Source organism: Saccopteryx bilineata, chromosome 4 (assembly GCF_036850765.1).
Source record: "Saccopteryx bilineata isolate mSacBil1 chromosome 4, mSacBil1_pri_phased_curated, whole genome shotgun sequence".
NCBI lineage: Eukaryota > Metazoa > Chordata > Mammalia > Chiroptera > Emballonuridae > Saccopteryx > Saccopteryx bilineata.
In genome coordinates this window covers 53,485,856-53,510,187 of record NC_089493.1, presented here as the reverse complement: position 1 = coordinate 53,510,187, position 24,332 = coordinate 53,485,856, and the positions used below count along the sequence as shown (strand labels likewise).

General features: G+C 48.7%; 1 protein-coding gene across 4 annotated transcripts in view; it reads right to left on the bottom strand.

Annotated features, from left to right (window-relative positions):
• Window positions 1-24,332, bottom strand: part of MEGF11 (multiple EGF like domains 11) — a 390,737-nt gene that overhangs the window by 190,110 nt on the left and 176,295 nt on the right. For all 4 annotated transcript variants that reach the window (XM_066273304.1, XM_066273301.1, XM_066273303.1 and 1 more), the window contains exon 5: window positions 3,593-3,685. In XM_066273304.1, coding sequence (XP_066129401.1) covers window positions 3,593-3,685 — 93 coding nt within the window. The remainder of the gene's footprint in view (window positions 1-3,592; window positions 3,686-24,332) is intronic.

Sequence of the window (24,332 nt, the reverse complement as noted above, 5' to 3'; positions counted from 1 at the left end):
AATCAGGCACAACCTAAATGCTCATTAACAAGAGAGTGGTTAAATACCTTTGGTAATCCATAGAATGAAATTCCATAAGGCCATTAAAAATTTGAAGGGAGGTTCACATTAACTGACAAAGAGATGGGTACCTGACATAAAGCTGAATTAAAAAAGCAAGTCACAGAATAGCACATACATTTGATCTAAGTAATATAGGCTGTATGCAGATCTAGTTCTAAGTGCAAATGTATGGAGAAATAGCAGGGGGGGGAAGTACCCCAATGCCAGAAGAGATTATCCCTGGTTGTGTGAGTTTAGCCATTTTGTCTATACTTTTGGAGCAGTCTCAATTTTCTTTTTAACATGAAGAGATATATTCTTAGAATCAGAAAATAATAAGAATGATGCGTCACTTAAACAAAAATCAAAGCTTTCCTGCAAGGGTGTCGTGTGGATAGAGATGTCTGTAGAGAGATCCCATTCAGAAATCTCCAGAGACACCCGCTGCACCGACTGGAACACTATCCCCATGGACACGGCTTCACCAAGACTCTGAGGCACTGCAGAGCACCCGTAGGCAGACAGGTGGCCAACAACCCAACGGCTAACAGCCTCAGATGCTCGGAGTAAACCTGGTCCCAATTTGTGTGCCATGGCTCATTCCTCTGTCTCCACAACAACCTGTCGGGGCCACATCTTCCAAGCAGACCCTTCCTTCCCCCGTGAGCACCTACATTTTCTAATCAATTTCAATCCAGAAGGAAGGAAAGAAAGCATAATACCATAATTAAGTGTTTTGGTTTAGGACCTAGGTGTTTGCTTGACTGATAGTCTCAGTTTTGCCACGTGCTGGCTGTGTGCCTGTTGATGGCTTCTTAACCTTCCTGTGATTCACCTTTTTCATCTGTAAAAGAAGACTTATAGCAATCCCTACAGCATAGAGTTGTTGTGAAGACTCAGTGAGAGGATAAAGTGCCTAATGCAGAGTAAAATTCAATAAATAGTACCTATCTGTATTATTATTTTTCCATCCACAACTGCAGTTGTACAGTCAGATCTAGGAATAATAGTCTAAAATGAATAAAGGCCACAGCCAATGGAGAGAAAGCAGATGGGGAAGGCAGTTCAGGCCGTGTCATGCGCAAAACAAAGGAGCTTGAAGAATAAAAGCTTGGGGGAGGGAAGTGATCGCTGTCTTCTACTGTTTGAAGGGTTGATCCGTGGAAAGGGACTCTCGTTTCTTCTCTGTGGCTTCAGGGGCTATTATCAATTGCTGTGAGATGACCACCTTTCCATACACAGTCTGTGGCCTGGTCCACTGAGCTCCTTGGAAGAAATTCCAGACATGGCAAGGAGGGTCATGGCTGCTTGGCTTTATTAAGAGTGAGAACCAATGAGTAGAAGCTAGAGATAGATTTCCACTCGAGGGAAAGGAAAACTTTCCAATAGTCAGAATGTGCTTCCATAGGAGGCAGTGAGCTCCTTGTCCATGAGGGGTTTCAAGCAGATGTTGGAAAGCTCATGGCAGGGCATCTAAACATTCAATAATAATTTTGAGAGTGAAAGTCTATGAATTCAACGTGGCTGTCCTGCAAAGCAGGGTCAGAACGCATCTTTTAGGCATTCCTGTAGGGTTAGTAGTGCATGCCTTTGAGTAGACCCAGGGTGGTGGCTCTTCAGCCTATGAAAGTGGGTTTATTGACGAAACAGCTGTGGGTTGCTCAGTACCAAGTCTGAGGACTGCATTGGAGGTGGGGAAATTAGGGCGCCTGGTTTCGCAATATAAAGTAACAAGGCTATCTCCTCACGTGCTTGATAAACTCACTTCAGAGGCAAGATTTACCCTAAACTACCTAGTCCTGTTCATCGAGTGAGTGGGCCTTCATTCCAGTTCTTTTGTCTGACTGGAAACCCTGAGAGACACAGATGATGTCTGAGGGACCCTCAGGGCCCACTGCCCTGCCCAACACAATCCAGCATATCACAAGCACCAAACACACTGGCACCAATTGGTGATTTATATGCACTCAGGGACCCTGGGGCTCTGGCTGTATTTCAGCCTTCAATAGGCTGCCCTTGACCTTATAATCCAGCAGCAACAAGACCTGTCCCAGCAGAGCTCACCTAATCCAAGTTGGATAGTTCTTCATCAAAGATGCATTGTAAGAAAAATTACACAAAACAGAACATGGACAGGGGGAAAGGATCTCAGGCATTTCAACCAACATGTTTCTTGTAGTTCACAGGAAGCTAATTGAGCGCATTCCTTTACCTTGTGTGTCCCTCAGGTTTATTTGTCATTGTCTGGAGGAGACCTTGGCCCCGTGTCTCAGCGTGGCCCATCTCAAAACCATGAAACAGATGGAGGGAAGAGGCCACTGCAGATACCAACACATTGGAGAGAGTCTCTTGAAGCCAAACAGAACTTGGACTACCTGATCCAAGTTAACCAGCCATGCTCAAAATAAAGCCACACCCAGTAGCCTTGCCTTGGTCAGTATGCTCTCGTGCACTGGGCAAACAGGAAGGCTCCAGGTAAGGCCTTTGGAAAAAAGGAACTCAACTTGATGTTTCCACTGCAGCAGAGAGAGTAAAAAAAGGACAAAAGCACCACAAGGGGCCACCATGGACCCAACATTCCCTCTCCAAATTTGCATCACCATTGCAGTCACTATGGGACAGTGGCTCCCAAAGACAGGTCAATAATGGGGACTAGACCCTTAATGGATCAGCTTAGCTATGTTATCTACTTAGGTCACAATAAAAAAGACGCTCTACCCCAGCTCAAAGCAAAAGAAAATGGGCTACAACACCAATCAAATAGGGCCATGTCTTAACCAAGCGCTGACTGCAGAATAAGCCAGTGGAAAGGGGGACATCTGCAAATATTTAAGGGAAGTGAGCCAGAGGGGAAGGTCATCTGGGCTCCTGGCAGAGAACTCCTTGAGCAGCTATCGGGACTATCTCGTCCTCTCAATGGCCATCGCCACAGAAGAGATGATTCCTGGGCAGCTATGAGTCACCTGGTCAGTCCCAAAACCATCCACCTCACTCCATGCTTACCAGGAGGCCTTCCCAGAGAGATGTAAGAACACAGTGATTGCCACTATAGGTGTCCTGTTCTCCTACCTTCAGGGAAACAGAGGCATCCAGTGTCCACCAATCTCATGAAACAGTGCCCTGAGCCTCCAGGAGCAACCACAAAACCAAGCCTTTGGGCTAGCAAAGCTGAGGACCACTCTTTGATCACAGTGACCTCCTGGGTCTGCACCCTTGGGTGGCATCTCAATTTCACTTCAACCCTCAAAGACCATATCTAGAGGTGTTTCATCAAAAGTCAGAATTGTACAGATGACCCCACAATCCCCCCACCCACCCACACAACACAGAATGTCCCTCCAGACCTCCACAAACCATTACCCCCATTCCCTTCAAGTCCTTCCCCACAACAAGTACCATCATGTACCAGAGTGCAGGTATGCCTCTTCCCAGATGCCCACGCTCACCTAGGCAGCCATAGCCCAACACAAAGGATTCAGCACGTACTCAGCATGGGCCCTCCCTAGCCAGAGCCAGGGGACCACACAACCCCCAAAGACCCCAGACTCACCGCTGGAGCAGTCGGGCCCTCCCCAGCCGGGCTCACAGTGGCAGGTATCCGGAGAAACACAGCGTCCGTGTACACACTCCTCCGTACACAGGGCTACAGGGGGCCGGGAGGGAGGGAGGAAGAACAGGAACAGACAATGAGAACCAACCATCTGGTCAAGGAGCATAAACCACTTTATAATGACTCCCTGAGGCCCAGGGATGTGCAGAACGCATCACTGGCCTTGGAGAAAAATCAAGCTCTCCCAGACCTCAGTTATTTAATTAACCGAAATGCATCCCACAAGAGTGTGCTTCATCCAAGCCTTGTTTCCTAAAATGAAACCCAAGCCTGAAAAATGACAGTCTTGGTGGCTTTTCAAGAATCCTTCCTCCAAGGCTTAACACACGGAGATCCTCTACAAAACCCAACCCCTCAACCTTCCCCCCTCCGCTCAGGAAACGACCTCTAATGTCCATCATTTGCTTTCCTCGATTTCTTCCTGCAAAGGCCCTGAAATTTATCAGGTTGCCTATAAAGAACAGGTTCCTCTCCCGTTTCCCCCATCTTTCTGCCCTCCTCCCCAAATGTCCCTATTTTGGGGCTCTCAAATGTCAGCAAATCTACAAAGTACACAAATGCCAAGGAAAACGCCATAGCTAATTATAAGAAAGTAATTAAGAAAGACATTCATGATGATGATAATTGTAATTAGAAAGTGCCTGGCAATTCTTATCATGCAGTCAAAGATTGCAGCCTCCTGAGCTGGGAGGCAACAGCGCAGTTTCCATCAACGGCTCCAGCGCTGAGAAGGCTCATTGGCAGTAGTTTGAGGAAGGGAGATTTTGGCTTTCTTCCTCTGACATCCACATTTTCTCAAGGTCATCTTTGCTCCTGAGAGATCTTCCCCAACCTCTAATCCATCAGCAAAGGCTTACAGAAAACCCCCATTGCTACCCCTGCCAATTTTGTAAGCTTGGGAAATCATCAGCTACCACCAACCCTGTTGATTTCTTAGGAGGGAGCTAGACGAAGCCCATTCTCCTGACAAGCAGCTAGAACCCTTCTTTCTGCCCGGCACTGGCCTGGGGCAGCAGGTGGTCCCAATGGTGAAGGCTGCCCCTCACCTCCAAACGTCCACCTCACTTCAACGTGCACTGCCTGGCCCACCAAAAGGTCAGACAACAAAGCCCATTTTATGGTTGGTGGGGGGTCCTCTGGCCCCTCCCAAACACAGATGCTGATGCTGAAGCTGTTGCCGTGCTTTGCCCAGGCCCCCGGGCAAGGCAGACCCAGAAGAGCCATTTCAGATGCCCCACTGTGAGTCTGCAGTCAGCCTGTCCGCTGCAAGCCTGGGATGTGGTGTGTCTGGGGACAGCTCTGCCACCTGAGTCCTCGTTTGCACAAGGGGCTTTTGGGGAGAGTTCTGATTTGTGCTGAAGACTCACGCAGCCACTCACTTGGAGCTCAGGGACTTACCGGCTCACCCACTTACTTCTTGCTGGGAAATAGGGCTGGACCTCAGTGACCAGCTCCTTTTAGAACCACTGGGAGCCCTGGCCGGTTGGCTCAGCGGTAGAGCGTCAGCCTAGCGTGCAGAGGACCCGGGTTCGATTCCCAGCCAGGGCACACAGGAGAAGCGCCCATTTGCTTCTCCACCCCTCCGCCGCGCTTTCCTCTCTGTCTCTTTCTTTCCCTCCCGCAGCCAAGGTTCCATTGGAGCAAAGATGGCCCGGGCGCTGAGGATGGCTCTGTGGCCTCTGCCTCAGGTGCTATAGTGGCTCTGGTCGCAACATGGCGATGCCCAGGATGGGCAGAGCATCGCCCCATGGTGGGCGTGCCGGGTGGATCCCGGTCAGGCGCATGCGGGAGTCTGTCTGACTGTCTCTCCCTGTTTCCAGCTTCAGAAAAAAAAATGAAAAAAAAAAAAAAAAAAGAACCACTGGGAGCTGCTCACCCAGCTGCTAACAAGACCCCAGCTGGTCACCCCACTGCCCTGGCCTTCTGTGCTCCCTCTAGACTTGCCAAACAAGCTCAAATGGGTCAATGTTCCCAGGCTATGCTGGACACCAGGTGTCCATCCTCATTTCCTGGCTGGGTCCGGCCAGCTCCCAACTCTGGCATCAGCTGCTCCCTCTTCTCTCCATCTCACCCCCCCCACACACAGGCTGAGGTCCCAGCATGCTCTACCGCTGGGCCCAACTGCCTTTAAGCGCACCCCTCCCAGCAGCCTGTCAGATTAGCTTATAACACCTCTACCTGCTTTCTTTCTTTCTTTTTTTTTTTTTTTTTTTTACAGAGACAAAGAGTCAGAGAGAGGGATAGATAGGGACAGACAGACAGGAATGGAGAGAGATGAGAAACATCAATCATTAGTTTTTTGTTGCGACACCTTAGTTGTTCATTGATTGCTTTCTCATATGTGCCTTGACCGTGGGGCTACAGCAGACAGAGTAACCCCTTGCTCGAGCCAGCGACTTTGGGTCCAAGCTAATGAGCTTTTGCTTAAGCCAGATGAGCCCGCGCTCAAGCTGGCAACCTCGGGGTCTCGAACATGGGTCCTCCGCATCCCAGTCCAATGCTCTATCCACTGTGCCACCACCTGGTCAGGCTCCATCTGCTTTCTGAACTCACAGAGCAACTCCTTGATCCCTGAGGGTTCTGTCAGGGGTAGAGAGAGCAAGCAGTGAGCTGTACACCTGCCAAGTTTCAGAAAAAACCATGTCCAACCCCTTCATTTTACACACAGAGACAGAGGCCCAAGTGTCCTCATGGACCATATGCGACCTCTTGGCCAGGGAGGGAGGAACTTGGTGATGAGGCTCCTGGAGACAGAGGCCTCTGAAGGGAGAGGGAGTTGTGAGGTGTCCAAGAACATGGGGCCTTCACATGTCACCCAGGCAGGATGTCCTCCCCTGCCCAGATGGCTCAGGGGCTGGGGGAGCCAGTCCAGAGGCAACAATATAGGGGTGCTGGGGTTTACCCCCAGGAGGAGAGGCCAGAGGAGCGCCCTACAGGGTGAGGCTGGGCAGGGGGCTCCAAGCAGCTATAGGGGAGGGTGAGGGGAGGATGAAGACCACCAGCACCCTGCCAACCCTTGTCTTTCTAGAGACCTGACCGCAGACCTGCCTCCTGCACCCTGTCCATGCCGGAAGGGAAGGGCCTTCGGGGACACCGCACAGGCTCCACAGCGCCTCTCCCCCATCCCTCCGCAGCTAGGCCTGCATGCAGCACACCGGCCCCCTGCGACCGTACATACAGAGGGCAGCCGTCCCACACACCCTTGGCCTGACTCCAGGGATGCGGTTGCTGCCCCTGTGGGTCCCTCTGGACCTCATTATCCCCCTCTCCTCTTCATCACCTTGGTATTATGTCTAGGCTGTTTGCTTGTCACAACCTCAATCCATTCATATTTCATAGGTGTTGTTTGGACAGTGTTGTTTGAGGCTGAAATATTGAGAGCAAATACCCAAGGTTCAGATGGCTGTATTTCATTTGGGCAACTGTGTGTTTGGGTAGCTACAGTGTGTGTTTGGGTACCTACAGTGTGTGTACCTACACTGTGTGTTTGGGTACCTACAGTGTGTGTGTACCTACAGTGTGTGTTTGGGTACCTACAGTGTGTGTTTGGGTTCCTACAGTGTGTGTTTGGGTACCTACAGTGTGTGTGTACCTACACTGTGTGTTTGGGTACCTACGCTGTGAGTTTGGGTACCTACGCTGTGCACTTGGGTACCGCGCTGTGGGTTTGGGGAAGGACTGGGACAGGAGTGCTGCAGGGAGGGTCTTCTGAGGAGGGATGGAGGGAGCTGAGACCCATGCTCCTCCCTGGGCTGGGGTAGCTGGCAACCACTGCAGGACTCCTGTTGCCCAACAGGGACAGCCCCTCTACGCGGGGCAGGGGTTTATGCAGCAACTGCCCCTAGAACATTGTTTCTGGCCCCAGTCCCCCAACCCTGCCAGCTGACCCCTTAGCAGGGGCTGAGGGAGGGTGCTGCCACCCTGACCTCCCTCTTTTCTGGCTCCTATAAGTCAGAACGGGTACATTCTTCCGAGTCACCCTTTTCCCTCCACCACAGCCATCTGCTGTTGGGGACAGAACAAGAGGCTGGCTCTGACAGGCTATGTGACCGAGGGCTATGTGTCCTGTCCCACTGCTGTCTTAGCTCCCCCCAACACACACCATCTACTGTCCTGCCCAGCCCTGCTCCTAACACCCAGGTGCCAGAGGCATTTGGAGCGAGAAGCAGGCCAGCACCATGGTGAGAGCACAACCACACCCAGAAAGCCAATCTTGACCCCGTGATGCCCCTTAGTAGCTCTAGGCCTGGGGCCAATTTCTACCATCTCCAGATCAGTCCCTATCTGTTCAATGGGGGACGGTGACAGGATGGACCTCAGGTTGTGTGTGAGAAAGAAATGTGTTGACAAAGGACCCAGAGCAGTGCCTGGGGTGTATATAGTCAGTACTGTGTGAGTCTTGCTGCTATGGTCTGTAGAGTGTCCTCAGACCCGGGGAGGGTCCTTGTGATGTTTCAGCCGCTTTTAACCTTCACAAAGGCCATCTCTCTCACTCTCACCTTTCTCAAAGGTCCTAGACACATGAGGTGGGCTTTAAGAACCTGCTGACAGACCTCTGGTTTGGGACAGTGTGCTGGCAGGCAGCCCCACCTCCACCGCTGGTGGAGAGGCCAGGGCAGTAGCTAATGTGATGACGCAAGTGACAGTTACAATAACAGGATATTAAACAAGTATTTAACCTTCCATTCTCAGTTTCTTCATCTGTAGAATGAGGATAATAGTAGTTATACATCATATACTAGTGTTTTGTCAATGACAGGCTGCATATACAATGGTTATATACACAGAAGGGTTCCACAGAAACCTTTACCAACTTCAACAAGCTTCTTTATGAGTTTGAAAACATGGTCCCCACCACCAAAAGATTTGAATTAACAGAGAGAAATGTTCCTGGCACATTCTCTGCTTATAAGCAAATCTATGACAAAAAAGAACCAAGCAAACTAAAGCAAAGCACCATGGACATGTTTCTGAAAAGAGTATCACCTCAGGAAGAGCCAGAGGCAGGTCCTCAGGACGTCTTCCAGAGAAGGCACTGCTGTCACAGGAGGTGACAGCTCCATGTGTGTCCCTGCCCTGCAGACCGTCCAGTGGGACAAGATGTGGAGGCGGAGGACAGCGGTCTCCATGAACCGATCCCACGCAGGCCTAGCCCGAGGCTAATGTATGCATCTGTGTCTTAGTCTTTAACAAAAAAGCTTAAAAGTTAAAAAAAAAATTTTTAAGTAGAAAAAATCTTATAAAGATATAAAGAAATAAAATATGCTGTTCAGTTACACAGTGTTTGTGTTTTAAGCTGTTATTACAAAAGAGTTTAAAATTTTTTTAATGTTTATAAAGTAAAAACATTACAGTAAGCGAAGGTCAATTTATTATTGAAGAAAGAAAAATATTTCTTATAAATTTAGTGTAGCTAAGTACACAGTGTTTGAGGTCTGCAGCAGTGCACAGTGAGGGCCTGGGCCTCGGTCGCTGCCCGCTCACAGCTGCCACCCAGCGCCCCTGCCAGTCCCGTAGCGCCACTCCTAGTAGGCGCCCTGCACACGTGCACCGGTTTTACCTTCTGTCCTGTATGTTTACTCTGCCTTTTCTATGCTTAGGTATGCTTCGGTATATAAACACCATTGTGTTACAACTGTCTGCAGTCCTCAGTGCAGTCACATGCCTGGGAGCAGTGGGCTGTGCCATACAGCCCAGGCCCGAGCAGGCTGCACCATCCAGGTGTGTGTAAGTGCACTCTGTGCCAATGAAGCATTTCTCTGAACCATCCTGGTCGCTAAGCGATGCATGACTGTACCTACCTCATGGGCAGTTGCAAAGATTTCATGAAATAATACACGTAGAGTGCTCAGCCCAGTGCCTGGCCCACGGGAAGTGTGCAGTCAGCGTGCACTGCTCTTCCCCCCGCCCCTGACACATGCTCTCACTACAGGGTCTGGTCTTGATGTCTAAGACAGCCGACAGCTGGTACCACTTCACTCATCTCAGCTTCCTCGGCACTTCCATTTCAGGGTGCCTACTATGTGCCAGGCCTTGCCGCTTTCACACATGTGACCTCAACCTATCATAGGCTACCCCAGGACACCCCGACAGGGTTGGCTGTGTCAGCACCCACCTCCCCTTTGCAGATCTCCAGCGCCTGGGGGACAGAGGCTGCTTTCTACTTGGCCCTTTGGGGCCCTCACACTTCCTGGTACACAGGAGGTGCTCATTACTTGTGGGTCACAGGGAGAGAACCACCTGCCCCAGGAGAGAGCACCTAGACACACACGAGGAGGGTGTGGCTGTCTTTCCTGAGTTCAGCCTCAGAGCTCAGTTACAGGGAAGCCACCAAATCTCTGGACCCCGCCCACCCCTTGGCTCAGGCTGCTTCTGGCCTGTGGCACCAGGGTGACTGGGAGCTTGAGGGATGGCAGGGTGGGCGCAGCAGAAAGCGCTCAGCTGTGGCGTGAAGAGACCTGGGTTTGTGTCTAGCAGCACTGAGCTCGATGTTATCAAGCAACTCCCTTTCCTCTCTGGGCCCTGTGACTTCACTATAAATCAAGATTAAACTAGACGAGGTCTGAAGTCCCACTCAGCTGAGAATCGCTGTGTACTGCCATCCCACCCACCGCTCCAGGAAATGCCTGATTGCCACCATTGCTCTAGTCTCACTTCCTGTCCCCCAAACCCCATCCCCTTTCTACAGCCTAGTAAACCTCTGCTCTTGACATCACAGGGACTCCTAGTTTCTGTCCTCCATTCCTTCGGAAATGGTGTTGGATTAGGAGCCAGGAGAACTGAGTGTGAATTCAGGCTCTGCACCACCTGACATACGGCTCTGGGCAGGGGGCTTCCTTTCTCTCTCAGCTATCACCGTAAGACTCCTTCTGCTGTTGACACCCCTGATGCTTCTACAGCTGCTCTTGCTCCACCATGTCACCTAAAGCTGCTAGAAGCTTGAAATGCTTCCACTGGGCTCCCCAGCTTAGGTTACCTAAGTCACCAAGACCCGGCATAGCCTCCATCACCCATTGCCACCAAAAAGCTAAGAGGGCTCAGCCACTCTGTTTTGCACATTTACAGAAAATGAAGTCGTATCCCACCAGAATCCCTCAATCCACACGAAGTTCCCCCTGACTGGCCAAACCCATTTCAGCCTCTTCTTCCTCTGAATCCCATGGTACTCTCTGGGGTCTGCCCCTTGGGGGGTCCATAGCACACTTGGTCTCCTGCCACTTCCCCCTTTAGCGTTCATCTCTCCAACTAGACTGTGAGCTCCTGGAGGAGAAATCAGAATCTTTAGCATCCCTGATCTCTTACAGATACTCCACGTGAGTCTATTGGTGACTCTTCTGCATGCCTATGCTTTATTTAACAAGCTAGACGAGAAGGATCGGGCCACAGAGGGTGTGGACACATGACCTGTGAGGGCTGTGGAAAGACTGGGACTTGGGGGATGCTGTGCAGCCTGGACAAGGAAGTACTGGGTGGGGGACAGGTCACAGTCAGCTGACAGGCTGAAAGGCTGCTAAAGCCAAGTAGAAGCCCCTGTTCCACACAGAATAGGGACCCAGGGATGTACATGACAAAGGGGCAGATTTCAGTCTAAGCCAAGGCAAGCCTTTCTCACACCTGAATGGGTTCAGCAGTTCAAAGGGCGGATTCTATAGGTAGGGAGCAACCCATCACTGGAAACACTCGAACAGAGCACAGAGGTCCTACAAACACTGGAGGGCAGAGGTCAGCAGGTACACCATGACTCTCAGGCCAGATCCCACCCGTTGCCTATTTCTATAAATAAGTTTTGTGGGAGCACAGCCAAGCCCATTTATTTACATAATGCACATGACTGATTTTGCACTGCAAGGATAGAGCTGAGTTGTTGCCACAGAGACTGCTGATCAGCAAAGCCTAAAATATTTACTACCTGATGCTTTATGGAGGGAGGGGGCCCTCCTGTTCTAGAGGCTTCTTGGTTTGATGAAAAATAGGACTGCGGAACTTTTAAGGTTCATTCCCCCCTTCTGTTTACCACTTACTCACCACCTGTTATGGTCAGAAGTTCTAAAGGTGCTTAGGAAACCCCCGACGATGCTGGCCTCCTTTCTAAAGTGGTCCACCTGAAGGGACAGGGGCTGTCAAGCCGGGAGGTATAACCCTCGGCAGCCACACATGCTCTCTCGGCATTTTATTTCAGTCCTCTCTTTCCCCCAGGGGCTGGGGGTAACAGTATGATTTATTGACCACTTGTGTTACAGCTGATGGTCTTGCTTGAGAGACACTAGTAAAATGTGTATGAGAGAGAGACCAAATGTTATGCCCCTTCTCTTTGCTCGGTACTGTGTACTCATTGCCCCGTTTCATGCTTGAGGCAGGGATTATTACTGCTTCACTTACAGTGAGAAATCTAGACCACAGAAAGGGCTAAATAACTGTGCAAATTCTCACAGTGGCCGATATATCTGCCTTTCTCAGCCTCATTTTCACAACTGTCCCCCCACCCCAATCAGGAGATACTTTAAACATTTTTTTTTTCTTAGCCACTCCCTCCTGTGAAATTCTACAACCATGGATACACTGTATATCTGTGTATGTACTATATGTATATTTGGTGCTTTATGTATAAACAGACGAAGAACTGATTTTTACCCCTTGAGAATATATGTGCTGAATTTTCTCCATTTGCTCCTCCAGGACATTCCCCACCCTTCTTCACCCTCGTCTGTGCCCAGAGAAGTGGCCCTCCATGGACTGCACTAACAGGCTTCCTTGCCCTCTGGCTCCTGGATGGACTTGGCCAATAGCAAATACTAGCAGAAGATTGGGGCTGGGCCATGGGTTGGGGGTGGTGGTCCTCTCCCCTTCAGCTCAAGGATGAGGGCTGTGTGGGTCTGGGACTGGTTCTTCCGGCCCACGCGTAGAGTAGCTCTCCTTGGATGCTGTCCCTCAATGCTGTACCATCTCTTGTTGGTTTTCTTTATCCCTCCCACGCCCTAATAAATAATTATTTTATTAAAGTCTCCTCAGTTAACATGCCTTCTGTTTCTTGTTGGGCTCCTGACTGATTCAGTGGCCAAGACAAGAATTGAACCCACATCTGTGTGACACTAACAAGGCCTGCTCTTAGCCACGTGTTCCATAACCACAGGTGGAGATGAGTTCTAGCACCAGATCTGTCACTGACATGTCACCTCTTCTAGGTCACAGGTTCTCTGTGTGTGAAATCAAGGAATTGAAGAACATAATCCAAACGTTCCTTTTAGCTCTAGGAGTCTAGGACTCTACCGCAGCATCTTTAAAGTGGGGGACAATGGTCTTCTCCTTCATACATTGGTTGCTAAACCAGTACCTCACTGATTTAAGCTAAGTTTGAAAAGAATCCATTCCACAAGTGCAGACACAGGACTTGGCATGGGTACAAATGTGTCCTGAGGTACAGATGCCAGGCAAGAGCATCAGTCCTGGGACGGGGGTGAGCCTGCATTAGCAGCCCAGGACCCAGTATATAGATCTTTGCTTTGAGCAAAGTGGCCAGAGTAGAGACTTGGGGTTTCCTCTGAACACCACTAAGAAAACACTGGCCTGGCCCTGGATGGTGCCTGAGTGGATAGAGCATCGCCCGGCATACGGACGTCCTGGGTTCAATTCCTGGTCAGGGCACTCAGGAGAAGTAGCCAACTACTTCTCCCTTTCCCTCTCTCCCTCTCGCAGCCAGTGGTTCAATTGGTTCAAGCGTGGCCCTGGACACTGAGGATAGTTCAGTAGGTACAAGCACGTCAGCCTCGGGTGCTAAAAATAACTGGGTACTTGAGCATTGGCCCCAGATGGTGTTGCTAGGTAGATCCCAGTCAGGGTACATGCAGGAGTCTGCCTCACTATCTCCCCTCCTCTCACTATAAATAAAATAAAATAAAGCACTGGCTCTTCCCTGACCAAGGTGCCCAGTTTGCTGTCCCTTGTTCATGATGAACTATCAACCGTCAATCCTAAGCATTCTACCCAAAATGACCCACAAATCCCTGGCGTGCTCATGGTAACATATTTTGCCTGGTGGTTTGCAAATGCTCTTACTAGTTAATGGAACTATAAAAATTACAAGAAAAGGTCAAAATAAATAAAGACAACTTCCATGCTCCCTGACACACTAGCCTAATACCCAGGTAGGACAAGACCTAGGAGCCAGGGAAAGGAGGTATGGCCTCCCAGAATTCTACAGCATTTGGCTTCCGGAGTTTCCCCTGAGCCTAGTACCCCCAGTGCTGCAAGGCACATTGATCGGTCCTCCATTAGCATTCTTGGCAGGAACCTCAGATCAGGCTGCCATTTAATTCTACTTGGAAATAAAAATGGCCTACATCTAAGTGGACCCACATGCCAATTCCAAAGTGACGCATTTAGCATGAGTGATTCTGTCATGCCCAAGGTCACACAGAATGTGTGTGGGAGGGGGAGGGGTATGTGAGTGTATGCGTGTCTATGTCAAGGAGTCACCAAGGGGAATTCTAAAACAATTCATCAGATGTGTATTATTTAATCCTTTATCACTGACAATCCTGAGTGCTCTCCACAGCCAGGAAAAGCCAAGACATCTGGTCCTTCCTCTCAGCACATCTACAGTCGGCTTTTCATTGCTGTGGTCATATCTGGCTCCAAGACATGAATAGTCAATTTTTTTTTAAAGAAGTGTTTCACCGGCCCTGGCCGGTTGGCTCAGCGGTAGAGCGTCGGCCTAGCGTGCGGAGGACCCGGGTTCGATTCCCGGCCAGGGCACATAGGAGAAGCGCCCATTTGCTTCTCCACCCCTCCGCCGCGCTTTCCTCTCTGTCTCTCTCTTCCCCTCCCGCAGCCAAGGCTCCATTGGAGTAAAGATGGCCCGGGCGCTGGGGATGGCTCTGTGGCCTCTGCCTCAGGCGCTAGAGTGGCTCTGGTCGCAACATGGCGATGCCCAGGATGGGCAGAGCATCGCCCCCTGGTGGGCAGAGCGTCGCCCCATGGTGGGCGTGCCGGGTGGATCCCGGTCGGGCGCATGCGGGAGTCTGTCTGACTATCTCTCCCTGTTTCCAGCTTCAGAAAAATGCAAAAAAAAAAAAAAAAAAAAAAAAAAAAAAGAAGTGTTTCACCTGCAGGGCTGATAAGACAGAAGGACATTAAGAGACAAGCACTCTCCCCGTCTGGGGCCTGAGGGCCTGCAGGTTACCCTTCTTCCTAATGAGGGGTCCTGGGCACTCTGACGGGACTCTGGGATTAGGTAACCAGGGGTTTGCCATCCCCACCTTACCTGCTGAGCCGACCCGAAGCCACGCTTCATAATTCATAATTCGGTGGTACCCTTGCTGAATTTTATGCCTTGGCAGTCCAGCATTATCTAAAATTCTGGATCCCTGTTCTGCCCCTTATTAGCTGCACATCCTTGAGCAACCTATCTCGTCCTCAGTTTCTTCATCTATAAGATGGCTGTGGACTTACAGAGTTATTGCTAAGCATAAACAAGTTCACTCATGCAAAGCACATAGAACCAGGGGTTAGTTATAACCGTTACTAACCGTTACTGGTTGTTTGTTTTTTTATGCCATTGTTATTAATATTCCTCTTCCCAGGGCCATGGTCCCTGATGCAGTCCACCCAAACAACCCACAGGCTCACTCCCAGCTCAAAGGATGAGCAAATGGCCTGAGCAAGATCTGTAAAGGACTCCTATTCACTGGGAATACTGGAGGCGAGGGGTTTGCAGGCAGAGAAGGAGACGACCGTCCAGGTTCAGCTCGTTGGTGAATCATAAGTTACCCGGAAGAGTCCTCTTCCATTTCTAGAAGGAACATGGCAAAAAGCCAGTCTGGCTGCCAGGCCCTTTCTCTCATGGAGTACCATCAGTTGTGCTTTCGGGGGCAATGTGAATTTGGGGAGGTGTGCCTGTAGCCCGAATCCTTTCTGCCCCCACAGACCCTCTGCTTATTCATACAAACACCCATGCACACGTGCATGCGCTCACAAGTCTGCTGTGTGCTATGCTCCCAGGCAGGACTTATGGGGAGGAGTCCAAAAGGCAGACACGGCCAGGCCTTGCCCCGTCCTTGGGACTCACAGACAGCGAAGACTCCTCCTGCCAGCTCTTAACCCCCTTTCCCCTTAAGAACCCGGGATGTCCCCTTAACAAGTTGTACACAGAAGGATGAGAGCTGTGCTCTGATGCCCACAGGCCAGGGTGGTGGGAGATCCAAGAATAGACTTGGGAGCCAGGCTGTCTCGATTCAAGTTTTGGTTCTGCCACTGACTAGTTGTATGACCTTAGGAAAGTTACTTTACTCCTCTGGGCCTCAGTTTTCTCATCTTAAAAATTGGGGACAGTGGTCCTCTACCTCATAAGTTGGTTGCTAAGGTAAATCATCAATACAGCTAAACTGCTGAGAACAGTGCCTGGCATATACTAAACCTAGCTATTTTTTTTTTCAAGGCCATCTATCCCATCTCCCTGCCCTTGAGCGGTCAGTCGCTCCAAAAACATTTATTAAGCACCTACTATGTGTCAGATACTGCAAGCAAGAAGTGCAGTCCCAGCTTTTATAAGGTAATAGTGAGAAAGGGAGTCAGCACCTGAGTGGGCCTGTGGGTGGGCGTCAGGTGGGTGCAAGGGCAGGTAGGTGAGCTAGTGGGCAAAAGCACTAAAATGTTTCTGGTGCCGAAATCACAGCCAGTTCAGAGTACAGGATGGGCCCCAAGAGAAGGCAGGCAATTCTCTTGTATGTTGGCAGACAGGGCAAGGGCATCAAAGAGGAGATACTCAACCTGACATCTATTCATTTACTGAGCCAGATACTGTATCCACCATCCTGACTTTCACAGATCATGGAAATTTTGCCTCAGGGTTTTCCGCAGGAAGAAAACTTCCTTTACCTTCCTTCTTCCAACCTCCTCACTACTCCAGCCTTGGCCCTCCCTCCTGCCCTTGCCTCTTTGGTATATGCAAATCCTTCTGGATCTGAATGGGCCCCAACCTTCCCTACCCTGGGCCTTCATACAGCTTGGAACCCATCCAAAACTCAGCTTTCCAGCTCTCTCACCTCTTACTTCTGCTTATCTTTTACATTAACTTAGATGTCACTTCTTTCAGGAAGCCTCCCCTGACTGGACAGCCCCCAGGATGAGTTGGGTCCTCTCCCTGTTTCCACAGCATCTGGTTTGCCCCATAGGCCACAGTACTGACTTCTCTGTGCCAATTGTCTGTCTCCCATCAGCTCATGAAGGCCAAGACGGCCTGTGTAAGTTCATCCTATGTCTCAGCATAGCACCTGGGACAGGGCAGGTGTTCAATAACTATACGCTGAATGCATAAGTACCTGAATCTGCAAAGGATTTCTCTCCTCCCCCTTCACCCAGAGCCCTACCTGCCTCTAATGTGGTCCATACCAGTCTGGTTGGGGTTGAATATGTAATTTAGCTAAGACACCAGGGCAACGCACAGACCTGAATTCAAGTTTCCACTCCCCCAAAGTGGGACAGTGAAATTCTCTTTAGAAAAATTTCAGTGACTTTCCAGCTAATAAACAAGGATTGTTCCAGCAAAAACCCAACAAGAAGGATTTTAGCCTGAGGTTTTTTTCCTCCCTGTTCCAGCCTGGAGCCCTGGGGGTCATCTATCATCAGAGCCGGTGTCCGATCACAGAGTCCCCTGGGTACCTCTCTTGTATCTCTACCAATCAACCCAGGATATTAGCCTGCCTTTCAAGGCTCGCCTCAACACGGCTTAACTGTTAATAATTGTTTATCAGTTAAAATTGCAACTTGTCAGAATGTCCCTATGGGGTTCCTGTGATTGTAAAACGATCACACCCAATCACTGTGCCCGATAAAAGGCTGGTGTTGCAGTCAATCTTCTTGATGGATGCTGCGGGCCCCAGACCTGCCTGTGGACACTCTTGGAACCCTTGGCTTCCCTCGCTCTGTAAAGGATTTTCCCAGCTGAGCTGTTCAAATCGCCAATCCTGCATTCCTTCAAAGAGCAACAGCTTTTCAACTTGTTAATGGTCCTGGCACATACGGCCTGAGTCAGCAGCCCCCAGCACATGACCCAAGGAAATCTTTCTCTGAGACCTTTTTTTCCCCATTTGACAGATGCCAGACCTTCTCCAGAAAGACACATTCCAACTGATTGATTTTTCTTCTTTGGGAAATTGATCATCGCCGCCTATGAGGAAAGCAAAACACGAGGCTTGTCAAGCATTTTTTAATGCTCTGATTTAAAAACCTGTCCCATGGTGCTGGGAAAACTGGAAAGCCACATGCAAAAGAATGAAACTGTACTATAGTTTGTCCCCCTGTACTAAAATTAACTCAAAATGGATCAAAGATCTAAACATAAGACCTGAAACAATAAAGTACATAGAAGAAGACATAGGTACTCAACTCATGGACCTGGGTTTTAAAGAGCATTTTATGAATTTGACTCCAAAGGCAAGAGAAGTGAAAGCAAAAATTAATGAATGGGACTACATCAGACTAAGAAGTTTTTGCTCAGCAAGAGAAACTGATAACAAAATAAACAGACAGCCAACTAAATGGGAAATGATATTTTCAAACAACAGCTCAGATAAGGGCCTAATATCCAAAATATACAAAGAACTCATAAAACTCAACAACAAACAAATAAACAATCCAATAAAAAAATAAGAAGAGGACATGAACAGACACTTCTCCCAGGAAGAAATACAAATGGCCAACAGATATATGAAAAAATGCTCATCTTCTTTAGTTATTAGAGAAATGCAAATCAAAACTGCAATGAGATACCACCTCACACCTGTTAGATTAGCTATTATTAACAAGACAGGTAATAGCAAATGTTGGAGAGGCTGTGGAGAAAAAGGAACCCTCATACACTGTTGGTGGGAATGTAAAGTAGTACAACCATTATGGAAGAAAGTATGGTGGTTCCTCAAAAAACTGAAAATAGAACTACCTTATGACCCAGCAATCCCTCTACTGGGTATATACCCCAAAAACTCAGAAACATTGATACGTAAAGACACATGCAGCCCCATGTTCATTGCAGCATTGTTCACAGTGGCCAGGACATGGAAACAACCAAAAAGCCCTTCAATAGATGACTGGATAAAGAAGATGTGGCACATATACATTATGGAATACTACTCAACCATAAGAAATGATGACATCAGATCATTTACAGCAAAATGGTGTGATCTTGATAACATTATACGAAGTGAAATAAGTAAATCAGAAAAAACCAGGAACTGCATTATTCCATACGTAGGTGGGACATAAAAGTGAGACTAAGAGACATTGATAAGAGTGTGGTGGTTACGCGGGGAGGGGGGAGAGGGAGAGGGAAAGGGGGAGGGGGAGGGGCACAAAGCAAACTAGATAGAAGGTGACAGAGGACAATCTGACTTTGGGTGATGGGTATGCAACATAATTGAACGACAAGATAACCTGGACATGTTATCTTTGAATATATGTATCCTGATTTATTGATGTCACCCCATTAAAAAAATAAAATTATTAAAAAAAAAAAAAAAACCTGTCCCTGGTTCTGCCTTGTGACTTGCCTTCTCTGAGGAAGGAGCTGGTCTTTTCTCATAGCCACACATGACAGTGTCCCAAAGGTCGGGGTGCAGGGAGGATGGACAGACCTACAAATAGGAGGCCCAAGGCAGAGCATTTGATTAAGCCCATGGGCTTCCAGTTGGACAGACCTGGATTTAAGTCCTGCTTCTCCCACTTAGCTGGCCGTGTTTCCTTCAGTCAAAGAAATAACCTAACAACACGAAGCCTTAGGTTCTCCATCTGTAAAACCAGGCCAATAGCATTACCTAAATAAAAGGTTGTTGCGAGGGGCTAAATAAGATAATGCTTGCAAAGTGGCTGACAGAGTGGCTCTTAGCAAGGGCCTCGCAAATCCCAACTCTTTCTGTCATGGTTTGTTTTGGAGGAAGCAGCGCACACATGGAACTCAGGAACTTCAGCAGGTACTCTCCAAGCAGAGGGGCCAAGTAATTCCAGTCCCCGCTTGCACTGCTTTAGCCAGTGCTTGGAGCCCTTCGCCAAAGTCATGCTGCTCCAACCTCACTCAATTGCATCACATCCTCAAGAGAGAAAGACTCTCGCCAACCGCTGGGCCTTTGCACATGCTCTCCTTCCTCCCTCCCAGAGACACTCTCCCACCTCCTCTTTGCCCAGCTATTTCATCTCTGAGGTCTCAACTTAAACGTTGCCTACTTTAGAAAGCCATCTCAAGCCATCCTTGACATGTTAGGTGGTCCTAATACGTGGTCCCCTAGCTCTCACCCTTTGCCATCAAAGCACAGGTCACGTATTACTGTTTTGCTTGTCTGACTGTCTTCAACACTGGACCAGGAGCCTCTGAAAGAAGGAGGCTGTCTCTCTCTCTGTCACCATCGGGTCCAGCATGTGCTGGCACAGAACAGAGGCTTAATAAACATCTGTTGAATATATGAATGAATCAACAAATCCCCTTTGATTTATTAACATCTGATTACCAGAAAGCTTTATTGCTTCACTGAGCTGAAATCTGCCTGCTTGGAACAGGCCCGTATTGGTGCTGAGTCCATCCTTTCCTGTTCCCCAGCCCATGTCTCATCCTGATTCCACATGACAAGCCTTCAGGCACTTTTTTTTCTATTGGGACTGAAGCAAATGAGAGACAGAGTGACAGGAACTCACAGCTTCAAAGACAGGTGTGGCTGGGACCAGTGGTACCCAACAGTGGAGAAGTGTCCTTTATTTCTTTTGTCTTAGGTACTCCCACCCACAGTCACAGCCGGCTGCCACTAACCAGCATGATGAAGCCCCACCCCCAGGTTTATGAGTGTCACTGCTCATGTCCCAGCGGGAGCAGCCCATGTCCCGCTGGGTTTAAATCTCATTGCTATTGAGCAGCTAAATCAGGAGCTACTTAGCACCATTGATTTAGGGTTTTAATAAAAATAATTCAAAGTGGAAGAGAAAGGCAGTTGTGAAGGTCACCGTCAACCCCTCCTCCCATCCCGCTTCTGCTTTCCTGCTAGCATCATTTTCCAGACCAGAGTCGCCTAAATTCCCTTGACTCCAACATATGACAGTGTCTGCTTTTAGTCCTCATCACAATCACATCCCTTGACAGCCTAGGCTGTATTTGTTTCTCGCCGAGTTGTGTTTAGGAATCTCCTGCCCTCTTTGAAAAGACTCTTTCCCTCCCTGGCCTGAGGGCCTAGAAGCCTCTGACTCTACATCAGCTCTATGGTTCATTCGCCATGTGAACCACTCACACCCTCTGCCTGAACAGGGCAGGAGGTGGCAGGACAGACAGACTCAGAGCCTCTACAGTCCCTCCCTGATGAGAGTTTAGAGAAGACTGCCATCTTCCTAACCCAAACCATCCCTGACCTAAGGTCCAGCCCAAAGTATTTCTTTATATTTCAACTAAGTCTATTTGAAGATTTAATGTCTTAGTAACTAGGGGGGATATTATTTATTTCTTTATATTAAATGAGAGGCAGGAGGCAGGGAGGCAGGGAGGAAGAGAGACAGACTCCCCCATGCTCCCTGACTGGGATTCACCCAGCAAGCCCCCTACAGGGCGATGCTCTGCCCATCTGGGACTTCTGCTTCCTTGCTGGGCAACTCAACACCTCAGGTAAGGCCATGGAGCCATCCTCAGCACTCAGAGCCAAATTGCTCGAACCACTGGAGCCATGGCTGAGGGGAGGGGACAGAGAGGGAGGGGGAGGGAGAGAGAGAAAGGGGGGAGAGGTATGGTAGAGAAGCAGATGGTCACTTCTGTGTGCTCTGACCAGGAATCGAACCCAGGACTTTCCACATGCTGGGCTGAAGCTCTACCACTGAGCCAACCAGCTATGGCTGGGAAAATTATTATTTGGGTGTGTGTGTGTGACAGTGACACAGAGGGACAGATAGGGGCAGACAAACAGGAAGGGAGATGAGAAGCATCAATTATTCGTTGTGGCACCTTAGTTGTTCATTGATTGCTTTCTCATATGTGCCTTGACTAGGGGGCTACAGCAGAGCAAGTGACCCCTTGCTCAAGCCAGCAACCTTGGGCTCAAGCCAGATGAGCCCAGGGTTTCAAACTTGGGTCCTCCGCATCCCAGTCTAACTCTCTATCCACCGCGCCACTGCGTGGTCAGACTAGAAAAAAATATTTTTTAAAACCCTTTTTATTTTTTAAATCACCATCACCTGTCCCACAGTGTCTAAGTGGCACACCAGGGTTCAAGTGCCGAGTTCTGCAGGCCCAGAGCTGCGCTCCCCCCTGAGCTCCCAATGAGCAGACCTAAGCCTGCAGGACAGTTGGATAAAGGCGTGGTATTAGTACATGGTCTGGGTGAGCGAGGAAGGCTTCTTAATAGAGAGAAAACCCCAGTGGGATGGCATGAAACACCTCACCTGGGAAGACTGAGGTCTTAGAAACACAGTCCTAACCAGCTCTCTCCTCTGATCCAGTGGGCAGAGCAGGGTCACCTGCTTCTTACTGTTCCAAGGCAAAGAGCATGCCATCATGTGGCTCTGGTGACATCCTGTCCTGTACCCTCCCACCCTGGCTCACTCTGCAGGACAGCCCTGCCTCGCCCCTCCCTGCTCCCCTCATCCCCTACCCTGCCCTGGAGCAGCCCTACAGCCTTGCAGAGAAACAGCTGAGATGAGAACAGGCAGGCACCTGGTTGTCTCCTAAATATTTTACCCACAGGCCTGCCTCTGGGTTTAGAAAATAGTACCACCTCAATACACTGGTACTTGAGAGAATGACAAACGTGCCTAGTCATTTACTGCAGCACCGTCTATAATAGCAAAAGCTTGAAAATAACCTAAACGTCCATGCATAAGGGAAAGGGTAAATAAATTATGACATGGACACACAGTGGAATACAATGTAGCCATAAAGAGGAGCCAGAAAGCTCTTCATGTATGATAATATACACAAAACTGGAGCTAAAGTGAAAAAAGTAAAGGCAGAGCAGGGTTTAGAGTATGCTACCATTTGTGTGAAAAATTTAAAGTGTAGGGAAGACATGGAAATAGCCTAAGTATCCATCAACAAATAGATAAAAAGAAAATGTGGTATACAAAGATGCTCCCTGAGTTATGATGGGGTTACAGCCTGATAAACCCATCATAAGTTGAAATACTTTAAGTCGAAAATGCATTTACTACCCCTAACCTATTGAACATCATTGCTTAGCCTAGCCTACCTTAGATGTGCTCAGAACACAATATCCACAACATGCTGACAACACAGCTCGCTGCCGCTGCCCAGCACAAGAGTACCATCTTGCATATTGCTAGTCTGGGAAAAGATCAAAATTCAAAATTCAAAGCCCACTTTCTCCCCATTGTAAAATAAAAAAATCATGAGCCAAACCAGTATAAGTCTGGGACCATCTGTATACAATGGACTACTTATTCAGCCATAAAAAAGAAGGTGCCACAATCTGGATGAAATTTGAGCGCATTATGCTAAGTGAAATGAGTGAGACAGAGAAAGGCAGATACTATATGATCTCCTTTGTATGTGGAATCTAAAAATAATAATGATGATAAACTCATAGAAAAAGAGATCAGACGTGTGGTTATCAGAGGTGGGGAGAGGAGGTTCAGGGAATTGGAGGAAGGGAGTCAAAGGTACCGACTTCCAGTTGCTGTACAAGAGGAAGAATCCTGGGGTGTAACGTGCAGCATGGTGACTGTAGTGAGCGCTGCCGTGCGGTGCATTTGAAAGTTGCTAAGAGAGTGAATCCTAAAAGTCCTCATCACAAGGGAAAAATCCATTTATTTCTTTTCTTTTCTTTTTCTTTTTTTTTTTTTTTGCATCTATATGAGATGAGGGATGTTAACTTATTGTGGTAATCATTTCCCAATACACGTAAGTCAAGCCGTTATGCTGTGTACCTTAAACCCATACAGCACTGCCTGTCAATTATAGCTCCACAAAACTGAAAGAGAAAAGCAGAGGGAAAGAATGCATACACACATATATATTTCTTCTATATGCATAAAATATCTCTGGAAAGATGTACAAAAAACGGGGAATACTGGTTTCCTCCAGGAAGGGGGAACTGGGAAAAAGACTTTTTATTGTATCACGTTTGGAACCATTGTATTTTAAACCAGTGGAATGTGTTGTCTGTACAGGAAATAAATAAAGCATTAAATCTGTAAAAACTAAGGCACGCTCTGCAAAGGACCTCTGTTAATATTCAAAAGAATCCTCCTGGAGAGGAAACACATTAGTGTCAAATTTATTAATCCCAAATGAGAATAATTGTTATCACGAGGGCCTTGAGGGAGCAGGACTTGGGACTGTTAAGTCTTGAGGAATGTGTATGTATTTACTCAACTCAAGGGGCCAAACCTTGGCCGCAGCCTGAAGGTCCGTGGTCTAGCTGCTGAGTGAGGGGCTGAGGGGTCAGCTCCCCAGCCCAGGACAGCAGCAGGCTCCACAGGGCCCCTGCAGTGCCTGGGAGAGGAGTGAGGCCGGCAGAGCCCCAACTTCCCAGCAGCTGCTGGTCTCGGCACACACTGGGAGACCCCATAAAACATAATCATTCAGATTCCCCGAGATGACGTTTGCTCCGGTATCACACTGAGAGGAGTATTGATTTTTCCAAATAGACCCTTGTTCTCCCTCATTCCAACTTTCATCAGCCTCATCTTGTAAGTTGCCTTCTCC